This window comes from Aplidium turbinatum, chromosome 4 (genome assembly GCF_918807975.1).
Source record: "Aplidium turbinatum chromosome 4, kaAplTurb1.1, whole genome shotgun sequence".
Classification (NCBI taxonomy): Eukaryota; Metazoa; Chordata; class Ascidiacea; order Aplousobranchia; family Polyclinidae; genus Aplidium; species Aplidium turbinatum.
Window position 1 is genome coordinate 14,468,433 of NC_137475.1, and position 20,750 is coordinate 14,489,182.

Here is a 20,750-nt window from a genome sequence, read left to right on the forward strand (position 1 = left end):
ATGGTTTGTAATTGTAATGCAACAATTTATCAAAAAATCACTGTAACACTTAGGTTTATGTTTACTTCCCTTCACCAACAAAACACCAATACTAGTTCTAACAAATCTTCCACTCGGCAGGTGTATTACGTATTGAATGCTTTATAGCATCTACGGTTTTCTGACTATAAATTCAGTTGAATGTCATTCAATGAGCAGTCAAATCAACAAAAACACCATATGAGAAATTGTCATTCTCAGATATTTCAAAAAAAAATGCTACAGTAGCTTACCATTTGCGTACACTGTAGTGTACACAATGTTGAATTTTGGAGCGAAATGGACAAAAATTTCACCACTATTCATGTAAAAAATCAACAACAAGAATTGATAGATCCCACACCTCTCCTATAATGTAGGGCGGCTAGTAAGCCATCCAGGACTGTTCATTTTAACTAGATTTTCAAATTAAAATTATACACCAAAATGTGCGAAAAGTAGAGTGGTTCATAAAATCACACAACCGTTATTTAAAAGGACATGCAATGAACACATCCCCAATCCCCATGTTGTAATGTCAACTTTATCAAGTATCTGACAACGTGCAAGAAGTTTTCAAAGTCCAGTTTGTGACATAGTAATTCAATTCTTCAAGTTTTCTTGTACTTGTGTGGCATTTGAGGGGTTGGCTTTTTCTTGGATAATTCATTTTTAATTGCAACCAAAGGATCAACGTTATCAGGAAGATGAACGTATTTTACTGCAGATCCCTGCATTAAAACCGACGTAATCACAAACCAATTGCATTTGAGATGGAACTATCAAGTAGGCTACAGTTGCTATATAGTTTGCTTTAGCATCAACGTCAATAAAAATAAAACAGCTTAAACTAAAAATAGAATTCTCAAAGTGTTTACAAGTGTCCATATCTTTTAAAAAGTTACGCAATTGTAAATTCTGTATAGTAAGGACTGTTTACGAAAACCAAATTAACAAAATATCCCACACAAAACTTCGTGTAAATTAGAATGCGCAAAAATCAAGAAGTTATGCAGCAATTGACCTTTGAGTAAAAGTTGAACTTATGGTACTCTCACTACAAATGTGATGAACCTTACTTGGACCGTGTTTGGTATGTGGTGTGGAGCAAAATATCCCAGTAGTATAGTGGTTTTAAAGCATATGGATAATTGTCATCACAATATTAACTCACAAACGATTATAAAAATAGATGCAAAGATCTTAAAAATTTCACACACTATGTTATATCCAATTCAGGGTCATGCTTTATGTTATTACAACAATTTCTGGGGAACATAACTCTTTTGATTCTATTTTCACGTTTCTGTTGGTGTCTATCCAAGCAGTTGGTGTCCGACAAATTGTTCGTAAAACAATTGTTCGTAAAATTAATTCTTCGTAAAACAATTCTTCCTAAAGCATTTTTTCGTGCATGCAGTTAAAATTTGATGTATACGAAGAAATGCGTTACGAAGAATTGTTTTACGGATTTCATTTTACGAAAAACAGTTTACGAACAATTGTTTTACGAACAATTGCTTACGAACAATTGCTTACGAACAATTGCTTTACGAACAATTGCTTACGAACAATTTGCCTATAACCAAGCAGTTACCTTTACGTGCATCTCCTCAGCCTTAACTTGTTTCCCATCCAAACTTATGAGCTTAGCCTGACGTAATAACAAGTTCCCATAGCCATCCGACTGATGAAGCAAACCTGTGATGGTGCTTTGATTTTTAGTTTCAACAACTACTCTATGGTTCTCCATGGCAATCAATAGCACAGACAGAGTGTTCCTGGCAAAAAACTTCTCCTTGGAACTGGTAGCCATAGTGAAAAAGACTGAAATAAAATAAAGATGGCAAAAGAAATTGTTTATACAACCTTGAAAAAGATAGATGTGAAACTACCTTTATCAGCTTATTGTTCACAAACACACAACACTTATCTGAAAGAATCCAATATAAAAAAAACTTAAAAAAGCATAATGCGATTGCGACTGCATATTGCGACTGCACAAAATGTGAAAGATAAATAGTATAGGGCCTGTCCTGTACTCTATGGCTAAACGATCAAAATCACAAAAAAGAAACTCACTTGATTTAATGTAAATTTTGATAGTGAGAAGTAGATTCGGGAGTTATAGGTTGTGGGTCAAACCCAATCCGGGTCTGAATATTGGCACGTCTTGCTTTATTGTCGTTTGCGTTAATCCGGTTAGCACCTCGAATAGATTGTAATATTGTGAACGTGTCGTTGTTTGATTTTTGAAGGTTATTGTCGTGATTCTTGGTTTGTGATTTAGTTTGTTTCTGCAAAGCAAAAAAATCAAAATTACAATAAAAATGCTACTTGTACGTGTAGCAAAGTTACGCAATTGTCCAAAGATGCTGTAAGGCAAGGGTGTGTTAGATTCAGCTTGTACACATGAACATTCATATGGTATCCAGGGTTCGACCTTAACTTTTTTCGTACTGGCCAACCGGACCAGTGGCTCACCATTTGTACTGGTCCGCACGAGATCACACTGGTCCGCCCGTTTACTGATAAAAACAAGATTGTCGTGGGAAGCACGAGGCCAACCCAGGGAAAATAATGGCAATAACAGTAACAACAGTTTATCTAGGCAAGACATTCAATCCACGTTGAGTCTTCAACCTACTTGGGACTCTTCTTCAATTTCTGAATTCGATGATGGGTCATAATCTGAATCTGATGACGGGACGATCACGGGGTCATAATCAGAATCCGATGTGTGTTTGTCTGGCCTTATAAACACATAGCCAGTGTCGGGCCTTCTTGACCTCACAGATTACTGACCATAGTAAGATTACTGACCTGATTACAGATTACTGACCTCACTGACCATAGTAATCCGCTCCGATAGCTCAATTGGTTAGCGCGTCGCTTCTGGAACGAAGAAGCTTCAAGATCAAGCGGCGCTGGTTCGACTCTCGGGGTGTGCGCTTGAGCAACGCACGTTAAGGACTGCTCTCCATTCAGCGGCATCTAATGGATGGAATTCCCCGGCAACAAAACTTCAACAATCGGAAACTTCACTCTGTCAATCTCGATGACCGGGCCTGCGTCAGTGATTCAAAGCCTCTACAACAGCGTTTCTTAACCTTTTCTGACTCTAGCACCCCTGTAAACAAGCTTGAACAGTCTAGCACCCCCTAACTATCATTAACATACAACTACTACAGTGCCGGCCAAAAGTTTAGTAGAGGCCGAAATCTTGACATGCTTTCACATCGATGGCGATATACTTTGTAATGAAGTCTCTTATTGTTGTCTAACAAACTGTACTGCTGTTTTGATTCAGGATTTGGTATTTGACTTTCATTTTCCAACAGAAATTCAATTATAACCATATGTAAGTGAATCAACTCTCTTGAAACGACAGCACAGTTTGTTAGACAACAAGAAACTTCACTATAAAATATACCGCCAGCGAGCAAAAAGCATGTCAAAATTTCGGTGCCGCCATTAAACTTTGGCCTGCATTATTGAAAGGAAAGCAATGTAAAAAGGGTCTCGAGAGTATGTTAACGTTCTGCAGTTGGATGCTTCAAATGGTGTTACCGGAGTCTAGCAGGCTTCAAATCTGAGTTGCAAGAGACGAAATGGCAGGTCATACACTGTGCCCGGTCTGGTCCTCCACGATTGTCCAGGAATACAGTAAAGCCATACTTGACATATTCGTCACTCCATTTGCGAATCTGCTGATACTGGCAGAAAGACGAAAAAATGCAGAAAAGTAAAAGGGCATTTTTTGATATTGTACTGCATGCATTTAGCACCCCCTAAAGTCAATTCCAGCACCCCCAAGGGGTGCTGGCACCCCCGGTTAAGAAACGCTGCTCTACAAGTATGCGAAACTGCCAGGATTAAGCTCTGCAAGAAGCTTTCCCAGTTCGAGGATAAAAATTCAATCAATCAAACAGATGAATCGTTTGCCAGCCATAGATGTATGGCAGGTTTGGGGTCAAAACCTTTTATTTCTGCTGACTGTATAATCTTAACAAAACTGTATAATCTGCTCAATCTTAACATTTTTATGCATCAAATCTCTTGAGTACTGTACTAGGCTACCAGAGCTCACGTGTTGTTGCGATTACCCTTTTTCTTACGATTTAACACCGTCACGTGATATTGCGATTGCTTTTTTCTTACGATTTAACACCGTCACGTGATGTTGCAATTGCTTTTTTCTTACGATTTACACCGTCACGTGATGCTGTGATTGCTTTTTCTTACGGTTTTACACGCACGGATTACGTGTTTTGTTGTTTGAAGAGAAGCGCAAACGAGAACCACGCACTCTTAACGACATAATACGATGATATTTTCGCACTGGACAGTCGGACCAGTGCGAAACGATTCGTACTGGTCCGCATTCCGCAGGGAACTCGCACTAGACATTGGCCAGAGAACCAGTGCTAAGATCGAACCCTGGATCAAACATCAGACAACTAATACATGTGCAGAAAATAAAAAGTGTACACTGTATAGTGTATATATAGTAATAAGAGTCATCCATTAATGTTCTTACTTTTTAGTTAGCCTTGTAAACTGCTTGACAATGGATTCATAATCTATAGTATTTCTGTGTACAAAAGTGGGTAAGCTAAGCTTATACAAGAATACTGAGCAACTACTTTTTATTTTCAGAAACACTCCTCCTGGTCCCCATGATGTTTCATTGTTTGTGATAAAGCATGTTTTGCCACAGCTTCACAGCACAGGGAGTGATATAAGCACATGTACAATGGGAAAATAAATTCTTTACAAATAGAACACTACCAGCAGAGTATCACAATAGATTGTGTGCAGAAATGTAATTGACTAATGGGTTGTAAAGTTTCTTGGTAGGCTACTGTTGAAATATCATAGGAGTTCATTTCGTGATTTCGTTTCCAAATATTAAATACTGACATCCTGTCATAGCCAACTTGATGTCAAACAATTGATCTCAGCCGACCTGTTGCAGAAACATCTCACTGCAAGACTAATTGACATGAATTCATCTTACAAGTTCTCACCACAATTTTTTTCACTAAACACTTGTTGTGAAGCAATAGTTATCCAATTTTGTTTAAACAAGACAAGTTACAACAAATATAACATGTTAGGATGCAGTCTTTTGTGTGTAGGCTACGTAGCTTGCACCTTCTTGTTTCAAATATATGTTAAATCACTTTTGCGTCACAGCAAGTATCTAGTAAAAAACGAATGAAATCATTCCTTTTCAAGGTAATTTTGACGTCACAATAAAGTGCTTTCTGTGTCAGTTTAAGAAAAGTAGCAGAAGTAGTGATAGCACACGCTACTTTAGCCCAAGTAGCGGTAGCATGCTACTTTCATTGATTGGTAGCAAGTAGCGAGCACTACTTTAGCCCGAGTAGCGATATAAAGTAGCGGAGACCCACCTAGAGCTGCATGTAGGCAATGAATCCCTGTAGAGCAATATTGACATGCAAATACCTGTATAATAATGCAATATGACAGCAAAGTATAGGTCAACCATGTGTGAATACTACTCTTTCACTGAAAACCGGTGCCATTTTCATATTCTTGTGAAAAGTTGAATAAGCTACACCTTATTTCCAGCACTACCATTCTATGGTTTACCTAAGTATTGGCATTGACAGATGGCATGGAAATTTCTAAGTAGAGCAACTTCAACTGCCCTGACCAACATGGGTCATGTAGCCTGGTGACCAAACATTGTTTGTTATTTTGTTTCACTTCAGGATATTCTATGACGTAACAACCCATGAATGACAAGCACAAACAGGAATATTTCAGTGGGTTACCAGATGGGAATTGGAATAAAATAATTGCAAACCACTATTTACAGCAATGAGAGGTAGGCTAAATATGTGCTATTTACATGATGTGAGGTCTTCAACAGCTGTGAGATTACGTAATGATTCAACAGAACATATTATTTTGTTATCATAGGATGCATGATAGGAATCAAAGTAATTCCACTCATGAACACAGAAAATCAGCAATTGACCTAGCTTCAACTTCCACTGTGTGCAAAATAAAACTGAAAAAAATTTATTCTGTAAAATTACTCTTGTCGGTAAATGGGTCGACCACTGCTTTTTAGGGAAAGTCTCGACCCATATTCGAGTATTCACTATTCACAGTACATCACATGACCTTCAAAAAGCTCAATTGCCATCTCCATTAACTAGTGTGACTCACTCGCATTTAAAAGTGATAATTTTATGAGATATGCCTGCCAGTTTACTCCACTGCCAGGGGCTTACCCTAAAAGACTCCTGATTTTAAGGCAAAGTGATTAAAATAACAATGATTGAGCTATTACACAGAAGCTCAAAGTTACTGTATTCGGAATGTTGGAATTAACTAAATTTAAATAAATTTTTACGGTATATAAATTATTTGTGATTCTATTTGAATAAGCTGAAGATGCTATTACTATAGAGAAATCGATTCTTAACTTAATAAATTATACTAAGAGGTTAGATCAGGGCTACTCAACTGGCGGACTGCGGTCCGAATTCGGACCTTCTGGGTGTTGATGGTGGACCTTGAGCTTTTGGGAAAATAACCTCATTGCCACGTTTAATGGCTTATTTAAACATATTTCTACTGGGAGGAAGCAATTTTTATTGTGATTATCCTAGTTGCTGGGAGGGATTCGTCCCCCAGATTTTCCAACACTTTCCCAGAAATCCAAGTCGAGTTACATTTTATCTAAGAAAGTGGTTTGGTACAGAACTACAGATAGTTTACCTTTCGTGGTTTGCGTGTGAAATAACTTATTCATCGGACCGCTAAAAATATTCAGCTTGTCAAACTGGACCTCTGTTAACATTAGTTGAGTAGCCCTGGGTTAGATTGTTGTGCAAATGCCAGCATTTGATGAATGCAAAATAGCAGTACCATGTCAAACTATAGCAATAAGTTCATTTAAAATGTTTCTCACATCACGTAAGGTGTAGGGTGCCTTTGGTGAGATCAGTAACTGCTACACCTGAGTTGAATAAACTTTTGATATTTACATATGCATTACTTACCAAGTGGTCAGTAAATTCGGTCAAATCCTCAACTTGAAGCTTTATAGTAGATGGTTTACGACGAAGCATTCCGGGACTTCCTGTTTGAAAGGCTGCACAGACAATGATAAATTTATTATATCACCACTAGCACACTGTAACTCCAAATCAAATCTGAGTGTTAGTAAATGTGGAAAAAATTTCCAAATTTTGCAAAAAGGGGCATTAGTTATGCATTAATATGCCTGGTTTTGCGATCGTTCAACGATGCAAAGTATGCAGAAAAGTTACAAAAGGTTCATAGGCGTTACTAAAACTCGGAAACTATGTAGACAAAAAATTCTCAAATTCTAGCAAATTAAAAAAAAACTTTTAACTATTACTCATATTACAATAATAAGACATAAAAAAATTGGGTTAGAGGCTACTCAAATTAAAAATTCAACACAAAAAAGCAGTCACGATTGAGTTGCTACGAATTAAAATTTAGTTTTAAAAAAAGTGCTTTCGGTTGGTATTGAACTGATATCTTTCGAAATACCAACTAAAGAAACATTGCACAAGCCACCAATTCAGCGAGAAAAAAAAAACTCTGAATTTAGAAGTTATATACACAATTTTTCATCATTGTTTTTATCGATCTTTGCTTACAATCGAAGATGAAAGAAAAAAATGTCATGCTTGAGTGGACGTGTGCATATAGCCTCAGAGGCTATATCTAGCAACTGCTGATTCCGATGCCGATTCTTAAATATTTGCCGATTCCGATACCGATTCTTTGGTTAAATGATTAAAGCTGCTTTTAGTTGGCGCTTTACAAGTGGTTGCGATTTTGTTGCAAGTTGCTGCCTTTGAAGTGTCTAAAAGCGTTCACTTTGTCGCCTGCTCTAGACAGCGTGATTTTTTACGGTAGTTGTTTACTTCTTGCGCGCTACAAAGTGGTGATAGACACGCGTTTTATTTGTCGCAGAAATCAGTGAAAAGAGAAAAATCGCCATTGCTCACAGAGAGCAAAATAAACGTAGCTTAATGCAGTGTGCAAAATATTATCTTGTGCGGTTTGCAGTATTTTTCTCGCAGAATTCAAGAATCAAGAAGGTGCCAGAAACAAGAAGAGAAAAAGACTAGAGTGTAAAATAAAATGAACGCAGCGGTACTGAATATACAAAAACCTTTAAAAAAGTAACACACCAGCCTTGCATTCAAAGTGCATCAATAGGCGAAAAAAGAAAAACATATTGTGAAGAAATTACTATTGTTTTCGAATGCAGAGTTGCAGCCAATCTTGTTGCTTAGCAAACACTTGAAGATTACCGGGTAGCTGGTTTGATTACGTTTGCGCAATCACATGATTGTTTGTTGAACGCATTAAGCGTAATAGGCCTATACAATTTGGAGTTCACTTCTCTCTGCTTAGTAAATTAACATTAAGCAACTTTCAGTGACTACGAATTTTACAACGATTAAACAATAATTACAAAGAACATTTCCGCTTTTTAATATTCAAAATTAAAGGCACGTAAATTAAAATGCAGTAACATCAACTAAAAATGTCTGCATTAAGGTATATTCTACAGATCAAAGAAAACTCCCTAATTTTGCCGAATGCCGACTAGAGCTGGGACAGCATTTGGCTGTAACATAGTCCGTTTCATGGGTTGAACAAACAATCGAGTGATTATTGCGCAAACGAGGTAATCTTTTTTCACGTGTTTACTAAGTGACAAGATTAATTCACTGCAATTCAGCGTCTGAAAAGATACAACTTGCAACTTCACACGTTGTTTTCCATTGACGCCCTTTGTTTTATCCTAAAAGCGTTTTGAATCTTTCAGACAGTTGCTCTCATTTTCTTTGCAGTTTATACTCCCTCGCTTTTTCTCTTCTTGCTTTTAGCGCCTCGCATACTGCAAGCTAATAACTTACGTAACAATCCATTTCTCCTTTAACTTCTAACCGTTGTGTGTAATCATTCAACTTATATATTTTATCTGGTCTGATTTTCTCTTTGAACGTTTTTCGCAATTTCAAAGAAAGAAAGTATTTTGATCTCGTGCCTACTAAACAAGAGTTTACAAAATGGCGGACAATCGTCATAATTACACTACCGCTCTCCGAATGCTAGTTGATGCTGATGCGGTTGTTCAAAGAAGCCGTACTTTGATCGGTATTTCCACGCGCTCGCGCTACTTTTGATTAGGAAACTTTGATAAAGAATCGGCAATTTTTTCCGATGCCGATTCCCCAAAAATTGCCGATACCTGCCGATTCGGATTAATCGGCACATCCTTAAAAATTATCATTTCTATAGGGTGAAAATTGAGGATGAACACTTCGTCACCCGATTTCGGGAGACGAAGTGTTCAAGGGATGAAATAGGTTAAATCCTTATTTAGTAGAGTGGCTTTTAAAATTGACTTTTTGAATTTTGCTTGGGACACCCTTTCATGTGGTGAGGTTGTCAGAAAAAATAACTCCTGCAATTTTTTTTAAATTTGAAGTTGATTTTGGGGTGGCCCTCCTTTCCTAAAGTTCTGTGCTCTCCCTCGAAATACCAAATCTGTGTATCTCGAAAACCCCTTGAGCTAGAGATACGGTTTTTGTGTTAAAAGATGCAGAAAACATGGTTTTCTATCTGCTTTCTAAACATTGAATGCATCTATCTTGAATACAAAAGCAGTTATTTAGAAAAAAAAAACACATTTTAATACAAAAGGTACGGTACCGGTAGCTCTATAAAAATATGTGACGATCAGCGTTCCCTCTAAGAAATTAGGACTCGTGAAATCTGTCCAAACCTTGATTTCACAACCTTTTTTGTGACCACGTCTACAGAATTTCGTTTTTTTTTTCTTAATTTTTGCACTTTAGAGGGAACACTGGTGACGAATATCATTTCAAAATGTAATTCAGGTCAGTACTGCGAGAAGCGATATTATCGACAATATTTTATATATTGCCTTGCGTATCGTGATAGGATGTCTGTGACCTACACCAGTGGTTCCCAACTCGTTTTTAAGGCGACCCATTTAAAAAAAAACTCAGTTCGGTAAAATCTTGTGACCCAAGCAAATTGTAATATTTTAAAAGCCATACAAGATTGTGTTGCAAACAAACAGCACTACAAAAGCAGTAACTTTTTCCGAAAATAATATGTTTATCAAATCACTAATGAGATAGCCTAGCTGTGCTGGCTTGCTGTCAGTGAGTTTTTGAAATCGAGGCGTTACTTTGCTTAGGCATAGCCGCATGTCGGCTTTAACTTCCAGCCGGTTTCGCTGTTCAGTTTTCAATACACACATGGCGCTAAATCCAATCTTACAAAGCCAAGTTGTTGCAAATGAAACCTGTTTTTGAATTTCTAATTGTGAAACTGTGGGATACACTTTGTACACGGAAGCCCAAAAGTGGATGTTTGCAGAATCTTTGGGGTATTTGTCTTTGAAGGACGCAAAAGAAATACGGTTTGCTACTACTGTCGTTATGTCCATAAACTGTTCTGCAACATGGATGCAAAGTTGAAGCAGATCTTTTCCAACAAATGGATCATTATCCAATCATTTTGGTTATTAAGTGTTAGAGATTCTCCATAGTAGTGCACAAACTTTTTGGCAAACTGTTCCAGGTGTTTAATTATATCGTTTGCTTAATATCAACTTCATTGCCACAGATATATTGCGTTAGCTGAAGAAATATATCGTACTCATCTCTGGTGACATAACTTTTCCAGAATATGAGTTTTTTGTTGTAAGCAGAAACTGTTGCGACGCGATCAATCACCGTAAAACCGTTGCCTTGGTATAAATTTAGAGAATTCAGAAAATCAAATATATCGGCAAGGTAAGCAACTTTTGCCTTGAAATCTTCTTGCAAAAACTTCTCGGCTAATCTCACACAGTTCTGTTGCCTCAGGAAGATAGCAATCTCCTCTTGCAAATTACAAACTCGCTTCAGGACACGACCTCGTGACAACTATCGCACTTCTGTGTGCAACAGCAATGCTGGATAATAATCAGAATCCACAAAGACGAAAACAAATGCCAATTTAGTGGACTTGTTTTGATGACGTTTACACACTTCACATCATTCAACACTTCGTGCAGCTCTTGAGACGGCTTTTTTGCAGCAAAGGCCTCTCTGTGGAGAAAGCAATAAGACCATACAGCACTTGGGGCTTTGTCTTTGATGCGTTTTACCACACCAGACTATACTGGTCCAACGTGTGGAAAACTTTGTCATAGTTTGTCCGACATAGCGTTCGTGACATATAGTGCACGTTACAATATACATCCCGTAACTTTGTCAAGTTAATTTATGTTTGAGACTGAAATTTTTGTTGGGTTTACATTTAATAATAATAATAACAATAATAAAAGCGAAAATTGTTAAAACTTCTTGCACTACGATCATGCTACAAAGCTTTCCGATGTCTCGACATGAAACGCTTCATGACTTGTGTTTATATTTTCAGTTTTGTGATCGATCTCTTCACGTGATCGATCTCTTCACGTTTTAACTTTTTTTTATTGTTATTTTTTTCACACTAGATACAATATGCCTGAAAAACAAGCGACCCAACTTTGGGTTGCGACCCATGAGTTGGAAACCACTGACCTACACCATCAGACAATCTTGCTGTCCTTGCAGGCAACCAACCAGCTGAGTTTCGTCGCAAAGAAGCCATCCTGTCTCTTTCTCGCCACACTACAAACTCCAACCACTTGCTCCACTCAAGTCTCTATGAGTCTGTGAGCGAGTAATCGAGCATCCTCGGCGACTGAAATCGAGACACCCATTTGTACGTGCTGCACAACTCCTGATGAAAACCGCTGAAGACCAATCCACCAGCGCAGCGGCCTGGTAGGATTACAAATGGAGCTCAGAGTGGAAGAAGAACTCCACAAGACTCCACAAGAACTCCACAAGTTTTATGTCCGACACCAGCCCCCATCCAATCGAAATGCATTTGCCAAGGAAGGCCTGGGTGCGGCTCAACCGCCTGTGTACTGGGCTACTGGCGTCGGACTATTCCGCTCCAACACGCACAAATGGGGTATGGCTCCATCCGCAATCTGTGAGTGTGGCAAGGAGGAACAAACCACAGACCACACCATCTGTAACTGCACCAAATGATGTGCGTGATCTTCTTGAATTGGATGATGAATCAATTCAATGGCTGCTCGACACCTGCTCAAGCATCTAAACCGCGTCACCACCACTGCCCAAGGGTGGTAAAAGGCAGAGCCCCTCGACCCCTGGAGTGACGAAGATGGTTTAAACGAAGAAGAAGAATCGACCACATTGTTCTTGTTGCAATTTGGTAACAGTTTCCTGTGTTGTAACAACTTGCAAAAGAAACTGAAGTTGGTCCTCATCTTCAGTTAAGAGTTTGTTAAAATCTTGGATTAGAGCAACTTCTCTCTCTGCTCTGTCATTGACTGCTGAAAGTCCCTTCACCATGTGCAAAGCTTGAATAAATGCACCATCTTCAGTCCAATGAACAGGATCTTTTAAAAGTATAAGTATTGCTTCATCTTCACCCAACAGCTGAAGAAGCCATTTTGAATTAGAGGTGCAATAGGCCTACTGTTCTAGACTCTTATTGCCAAGAAACGCCTCTACTTACTACTTTGACTCTTGGTCTCCTTGGTGGATGTTCTGCTGTTTCATCTAACATGGTTGCCACCATTACCTTTTTACTTTCCACAGACAATCGAGAGTCAAACGAGGCTAGTCCAACCATTTCTTCAAACAGATGCAATAAATGCAGACCAAGCTTTTTGCATAATCGCCTTCGCCATCCAACGAGCGCGACGCACGGCACCTGAAGCTTGAAAGCGGATTCCACGCTCAGGAGTTTCTCCAAGGAATATGACAAAAAACGGGCATTTTAGCTATGTATGAATAGTTGAATACATAAAAGTTTAAGAACACTTATTTCGTTTATTGCTTTACCAGTTTTATAGTTTAGTTTATGAACTTTGTTTATTGAATAGCTTGGGCCACAATACTTGTTCAGCGCCGTTTTGCGCTAGAATACCTAAAACAGGTTTTTCTAAATAACTGTATTTCTAGTTTCTACTCAAGATAGAAGCAATCACTGTTCAGAAAGCAGATAGGAAATCATGCTTTCTGCATCTTTTGACACAAAAACTGAATCTCTAGATCAAGCAGTTTTTGAGATAATTATGCAGATTTAGTATTTTGGAGGAGGGCGGAAAACTTTAGAGGGCCACCCAAACTGAATTTCCAATTTCAAAAATTTTTTGCCGGAGTCATTTTTTCTGACAACCTCACCATTTAAAAGGGTGTCCCATGCCGAACGACGCATTTTTGCCTTTTTTGGTGACGAGGTCACTCGACACGCGCCATCACTATTTGACAAACGCCGTGCGTTACGGAAAAAAAAAAAAAAAACGAAAAAAAAAAAGGAAAATAAAAAGGAAAAAAAACTGAGAGAGGACTAAACGTCGTCAGGTCGAGGAACAATCGGGGGGGGGGGGGGGGGCATCACGTGATGCAATCATAAGAGTGCTGACTTACGTAAACTTTCTTGCGCCAGGTAGCCTACTTCAAAGCAAGGTCTAAAAACGACGCTTCACACGAGAAACTCCCAAGGCGTCAGCGCCGCCATTTTGAACACTGCGGGAAAATGCTTTGATCGAAGTTGCAACGCCTGGCATCAAACATTTCGCAACACACGTTTCGTGCTATTCGACACAACGGGTTTCTTTTATAGATGAAATAACCTAGGCTACGTTGAGTTGTGAACGTCTATGCCAGTTTGTATTTCGCCGTTTGAGCCAATTAACAATATTGCTCTGGTAAAATGACTGTTGGATACTTGCTATGAAAGTTTTTCACATGTAGAAAACAGCCTAGTTTCCGACCAGATGTTCAGAAATACATATGAAAAAAGCCGCTATTTTTATGGAAAGGAGTTCTCTCCCAGAACATTTTGAACACTGCGGGAAAATGCTTTGGTTGAAGTTCTAACGTCTGTCATCAAACATTTCGCCACACACGTTTCGTGCTATTCGACACAACGGTTTTCTTTTATAGATAAAATAACCGAAGTAAGCTACTTTTAGTTGTCAACGTGTTTGCAAGTTTGTATTTATGTCTGACTAATGCACTTGTTGTTTCAAGATTGCAGAAATGTTTTGCAATGTGAATAAAAAATAGTAGACAGATAAACACGGTTGCAACTCGACTTCCACCCACTAGAAGGGTTTCTGTGGTAACGTAATGGGCGATTTTGCACTTGCATTCACAAAAGCACATAACCCAGCTAGCAAAACCCGTCGTTTTTACATTGATTCAACGTCTGTAGACGTTGAATCGAAAAAACGAGACGCGAAAAATATACTAGAGTAGTCTATCACGACCACACTGTTTGATTTATTGTGATGTAATAATACCAAAAGTAGCGATACGCACGCTGTTACGTTAAATAACTCAGGGGGAAAAAGTAAGTTAATTTTGGGTTGATTCAACGTTCGAGTCAGCACAAATCTATTTAATTTTCCTGGCGGGTTACATTGCTTACCTAGACAGCAAAAATCATCATTTTTACAGTGAAGTCAATGCAAAAATAACGAATTTTGCTGCCTGCGTAACAATGCCCAAGAAGAAATTTACGTTTGTTTTACATTAATTCGACATCTAGTGACGTTGAATTATCAAAAAATAACGTTAATTGTTCAACCAGGTACCGGTAACAAATTAATATCTCACTGCGAGATGATTGCCTCGATTTACGTTTACACTAACATAATTTCGGTACAATTGAGATACTGCGAGCAAACACGAGTCTGTTTGATAAAGAACTAGCTGTCAGAATCGGAATCATCAGATGCTGTATCGGAGGATGAGGTTGTCGCGTCGTCACTGGAATACTTGAAGACGCAAAACTGGCCGTTCATGAACGCGCGATGCCATATGATCGGAAGCATTACTTTACTGCCAAAGAACCATTTATGATATAGAATTTCGTACTACTTTCATCACTGGACCCCGTAGCTTTTCTAATTCCGATTTGTTTCCGTCATAAAATTCTTTACAAATTTTGCAAAATACCACACTAACTTTTCTTTCTGTTTGATTATAGCAGGAAAATTCCACTTTTTAACTGTAAATTTATAAAATTATACGGTAGTGCATGAGTGTATGAGATGTATATATTTTCACAATTGAAATATTTGAAAAATGCAATATTTGAAAAATGCATTTTTTCTTCAAGTTGTATTTGTTCGTTGTGTCGTAGTTTCAACTCGATAAAATTTGCTAAAATCGATTTCATGTTTGAAGTAAAACACAAAAAACCTAACGGACATTTGGATAACTCGTGAACTGAGAAAAAAATTCAACCTCGCATTTGCTTTTTCACTACGTTTTGACTTTGAAGTTGCTCCTAACGCGCGGGAAGATGCAGTGCGCATCTCAGTAGTAATTCACGTTCCAGAGAAAGCCATGCGATCAGCTGCTTTTTTGCGTCAAAAGCAACGTAGGCTGCTTTTCGCTTTCGGCGTTCTTTAAGTCCGTTTAAACGATTTAAATCTTTTTCGCGAAGTATCTATCTTTGAAACACCACATGTAATCGCCATTTTTGTTGCCCCTCAATCATAAATTTATGGGGGGCGCCGCCCCCCGGCCCCCCTGGAAGTCGGTGCGTACGGTATGATAAATAGGAAGTGGCTATTTTTCCACAATCTGGTGTTGCCAGAGTTGGGAAGGGTTAAGGTAAGAGTTAGGAATAAGATTAAAGTTTTGATCTTCTCAGGACTAAAAAAAATTTTCCAAAATACAAGTTTTTGTTTTCAACAGCTTTGAACTTTTCTCAAATTTGGGCAGAATTCCTTATCTGGCAACACTATTCAGGCTATTATTATTACACTATATAGTGTAAATATAGCCACAGCCTAATAAATATTTGATGCTGTAAGCACCGAGGTGCTTTTTCATCATTCTGATATACATACACATTTGCTGTTAATTAGGTTAACAGCTAGTTTCATAACTAATAACTCTAACCATCAATTAACATCTGATAACATATATAAGCTTTTAGAAGACATTAAAAATACGATCATACGTACATGAAAAATACATACACAATAGTACTGTCACTTAATACATAACATCATAAGATGATTTCAATGGATCACTGCTCCAGTGCTTGTCAAGCCTTGCCTTGAATGCATTCAAACTAAGTGCATTTATAACTGTTGGTGGTAAATTATTCCAGGCATTTACTACACGTACTGATTGATTGAATCTTTATCCTCGGACTGGGAAAGCTTCTTGCAGAGCTTAATCCTGGCAGTTTCGCATAGCCGTAGAGGCTTTGAATCACTGACGCAGGCCCGGTCACCGAGATTGACAGAGTGAAGTTTCCGATTGTTGAAGTCTTGTTGTCGGGGAATTATTCCATCCATTAGATGCTGCTGAATGGAGAGCAGTCCTTAACGTGCGTTGCTCAAGCGCATACCCCGAGAGCCGAACCAGCACCACTATTGATCTTGAAGCTTCTTCGTTCCAGAAGTGACGCGCTAACCAATATACTGTGAAAACCTTTCAAGGTTTTGCTACCTTTTCCTGTTCATTAACGTGCTGGTAGGTCTATATCAATTTTTGTAGTTAGTATTTTTTTCGTCCCAGACGCGTTAATGACGAAAAATAAAATGATTTATTGATTGAAATCTGACTGATTTTATTTGCTATTGCTCGCTATGAGCCTAGGATATCCTAACAGGGTTGCCAACCTTTGAAAATGATTCCTGCCCAAACTGATCACTGAACCAGCCCAATTTCCAATATACTTCAAACATTCAAAATATTTTTGTCAGACTCAATTCAATCATATATAGCCTACTGATGTCAAATATATCTAGATCTCATAATTTTACGCTGAATTTAGCATGTACCTGCAAAAAAAGAACAATCAATGTGTAAAAATTGAGATAATTACTTTGCAAACAAAATAACAAATACTACTGTAATAGGATGTAACTTTACTAAACACAGGTCAGCTCAGCAGGCATGGTATGTCCAATTTTGACCAATTACACATTATCTACATGTTTATGATCATTGATCATGCATATTCACGTCAAACTTATTTAACAATTTCAGAGATGGCTTAAAACTGTAGCAACAAATGCTGTGGCAGTCCATATATCCACGCACATGCATGAGGGATTCAAGCATGTCCTGATTCATTTTGTTTCTCTGCTTTGTCTTAATTATATTCATTTCTGTAACGTTTGCCATATTTTGACCACTTTCTCATGGTAAACAATGCCTTGCTATGAACACAACAGCGTTAAGTAAAGCTTTGTAAGCCTACTGAACTTTTATGTAAACTTTCTTAATGAAAATAGAAAAATAATAAAACTTTAATTTATGCATCTCACACGCACAAAATAAACTCGCCTTCTTTATGAGACCAATCTAATGGCTGACATGACAGCACTAGAGCAGCAACTTACAGCATTCTATAGGCCTACAACTTACCTCAACCTAACTACAGTAGGCTACATTTGAATCTGGACTAAATTCTCTCCTTTTAACAAGTTTTAGCAATCTCATGTTGGTTTGAGACACATTACCCAAACCAGCCCAAAAAACCGCAACCCGCAACTTCAAAAAAATCCCGCAACTCAGGACGAAAACTAGCCCAGTTGGGCGTGAAAACCGCAAGGTTGGCAACTCTGATTTACTTGTCCTGTTAGTCAGAAAGGTCATACACCATACTATTTGGTGCTACATATAGCTCTGTCTGATGGTATATTGTCTCAATTTAACTTGATAAACCACTTAGTATGAATAATAAAACACAAACTGCATGTATCAAGCTAAATTAAAACAAACTTTCAAAGGTTGTACGCGGCCACATAGCTGGAGCTATCAAGCATCAACCAAGCGCAACCAGAGGAAGGTGATAAAAAACAATTGGCCTTGTAGTGCATGTTTTTACAAGTGGATGTGGAGCTATTCTGGCATTCGATGGGTTTTCACATGCATTTATAATATCAAACAGCTGTCTGAAACTTTTGTATCGCAAATATTCTGTTTGAATAAGCTTAACTGAAGGTGATCTACAGTGGCGTATCTAGGGGGGTGGGGGGGCAGACCACCCCGGGCGGCACGTCTGGGGGCGGCACTTGCAGACTACAATTTTAGATTTTGATTATAATCTGATAAAAAAACGCATTTCATTTTCATCTGCTTTTTCACATGCCATATATAATAGACTGCATGTACGGTACTGGTGAGGAACTTCCGGTACCAATTCAGCAGCTCAAGTCAACGAAATTCCTGGTAGGTTGCACAGTGACCGTGTGCTCTTCGAGACAGTAGCCTTCCGTATAGGTTTATAGCCTACTGCCTACCTGTATGTCAACATGTTCAGCCCAGCCAGCCATTCATACACAGTACAGCATACCGGTAGGCCAAATACGTTCCGGTTCAAATTTCTACAAGATCTCTGGCTTAAGCTATGCTTTCAACTCAAACAGTGCGACTACGCATCATTAACCATACCCTGTTAACACTTACTATTGGCAAGAAAATAAATGTCAAAACCGCATCCCTCCAGCTGCCCAGTCCAACTCCAACTTTGGTTGGTGTATGCCGAATGGTGACTGGCAGTGGTCCCATCCACAAATTTGAAAAAAACCTAGATTTTATCTTAAAAAAACCCAGATTGCCTAAAAAAAACCCAGATGTTCATAATAGCTAATAGAAAAGCTTTGAGATGTCTACTACACTTTCTGCTATCTTTAAATTTTGTACCACCCATCAACTATGCAAATACATTTCATTCTAAACTTACAAGAGTTATTTTCTGCAAGTCTTTTTGTCCTTGGAGTCGTTTTTCATAACATTGATGGCAAACACCCTCCATTACTTTGCTCACCAATTTTCTTTTAGGTTCCCAGGTATGACAATTTTGCCCCGCTCTTTTTATGGCCTGTTTTGCTATCAACAAATCTTTCACAAAACTAGCAATTGAACCAAAACTAGTGATACTCACTCAGCAGAGCAGCCTGGTAAAACTGCAATTGAACTTGACTGAAAGTCATTACCGGTACTCAAACTGGAAACTGAATGCATTACTTGTGATCAAGAGAGGGAACTAGCTTATAGCTTTCAAATCAAACAGAATTTATTTTAGATAGGCTATATTTTGTAGCAAAATAATTACTTAGAATGGATAATTCAGCTCGCGATTTCTATAATTTTATGCAAAATCAATAGATATTTAAGAAAAGTTAAAAATGCAGAAAAAAAACCCAGATATCAACGTTTTATATAAAAAAAACTTAAAAACCCAGACGGGTAGCAAAAAACCCAGATCTGGGTTTAAAAACCCAGGAATGGGAGCCCTGGACTGACTGGTGTGACTCAGTGTTGCCAGAAATTTTTCAAAAAAAGAGCCCAAAAATGCGCCAAAGCAATCTAAAAGTAGCCCAATTTGACGTCGCAACGTCGACAGCCGAAGGCGCGAGTTTTCTAGGGGCGTCTGCGGGCATGCCCCCTAAGGGGCATGGCAAAAAGAACATCTTTGTTCACTGTAGCGGACGTCGAATTATCTGAACTTCTTCTGAATTATATAGCTGTAACTGTTAAAGCAACATCCCGAGTACAAGCATAGTAGGCTAGTGGGGATGATCTGAAAATGATACCTTAGTTTTCTGCTAGTATGAGTTTATTGCAAAGTAAAAACAAACTTCCTGATCGAAAACTTTGCAGCCAAATAATGCTTTGATAACAAACAGAATACAATGAACTGAATCGAAATCACTAAACTACAACCATAACTGAACTGACACTGTGACTTTCAAGAAAAGACTGAAATTAACACACCACCCTATGACTGAGCAAAAGCCAGACTGATTTTAGTTTAATGCTGTCACCAAACTTTTTTCTCTGAGGGCCGGATTGCTGCGAGATTAACAGCTGCGGGCCGGATGTAAATTGCGAAAAGATATACGACTATTTAAAATCTCCATTGACTTGAATTGAGCACAATAAATAACAAAGTCAGCGGTGGAATAGCAAAGTTGTGATGAAAATTGAAAGGTTGCTGGAATAGTTATCCCCTGCTGTGATACACTAGAGGGCATCGTTCTCTTGAAAAAACATTACATTTTTCCAAATTTGGCCTAGGCTGTTCCCATTTGTGGTGGCCTAACGATAAAAACAGAACACGTCACTCCTTTACAAAAAGATTGGTAACTTTTTTCCTTAACAGTTGTAGTGCAGCTGTAATTTCCGCAGCACGTGGCGGGCCAGATGAAATGAGTTCGCGGACGGTTCTGGCCCGCAGGCCGTAGCTTGGTGACCCCTGTGCTAGACGGTTGATTTAAACAAAGGAAACTCAGTGTGATTAGAGTGCTTCAAACAATGCAGCATGCGGCAGATGTAGGCTACAGCGCTAAAAAAATGTAAGACTACGTAGATGTGGATCAAACTACCGATTGCAAGAGAACGCACAATTACTGTTAGTGTTTCAAATTACTAACAAACGCAGATTTCACAACGGCAATATGACGCAAGGACACTCAAGAAAAGCAGCAGGCGTAAGGTTACTTTTGGTCAGCACGTTACAGCAATGATAGCGTAACAATACATCAATTGTTACGACTTGTTATAATTTATCATTCCACATTTCACACCGATACCCACGAATAAATGCAAATAGTT

At 38.4% G+C, this 20,750-nt stretch overlaps 1 protein-coding gene across 3 annotated transcripts; it reads right to left on the reverse strand.

The window, feature by feature from the left end:
• Window positions 1–18,684, reverse strand: LOC145769285 (U7 snRNA-associated Sm-like protein LSm10). 3 transcript variants are annotated; one of them, XM_082580872.1, is made up of 5 exons: window positions 18,600–18,684; window positions 7,062–7,153; window positions 2,101–2,315; window positions 1,616–1,845; window positions 1–749 (listed from the first exon to the last, which is right to left on the reverse strand). In XM_082580872.1, the coding sequence occupies exons 4-5, from the start codon at window positions 1,832–1,834 to the stop codon at window positions 630–632; spliced, it is 339 nt and encodes a 112-aa protein (XP_082436998.1). In that variant the 5' UTR covers window positions 1,835–1,845; window positions 2,101–2,315; window positions 7,062–7,153; window positions 18,600–18,684; the 3' UTR covers window positions 1–629. The 3 variants fall into 3 exon arrangements, with proteins under 3 accessions (XP_082436998.1, XP_082436997.1, XP_082436996.1); XM_082580871.1 differs by lacking the exon at window positions 18,600–18,684 and adding an exon at window positions 16,805–16,962; XM_082580870.1 differs by lacking the exon at window positions 18,600–18,684 and having other exon boundaries at window positions 7,062–7,197.
• Window positions 18,685–20,750: the final 2,066 nt, after the last annotated feature.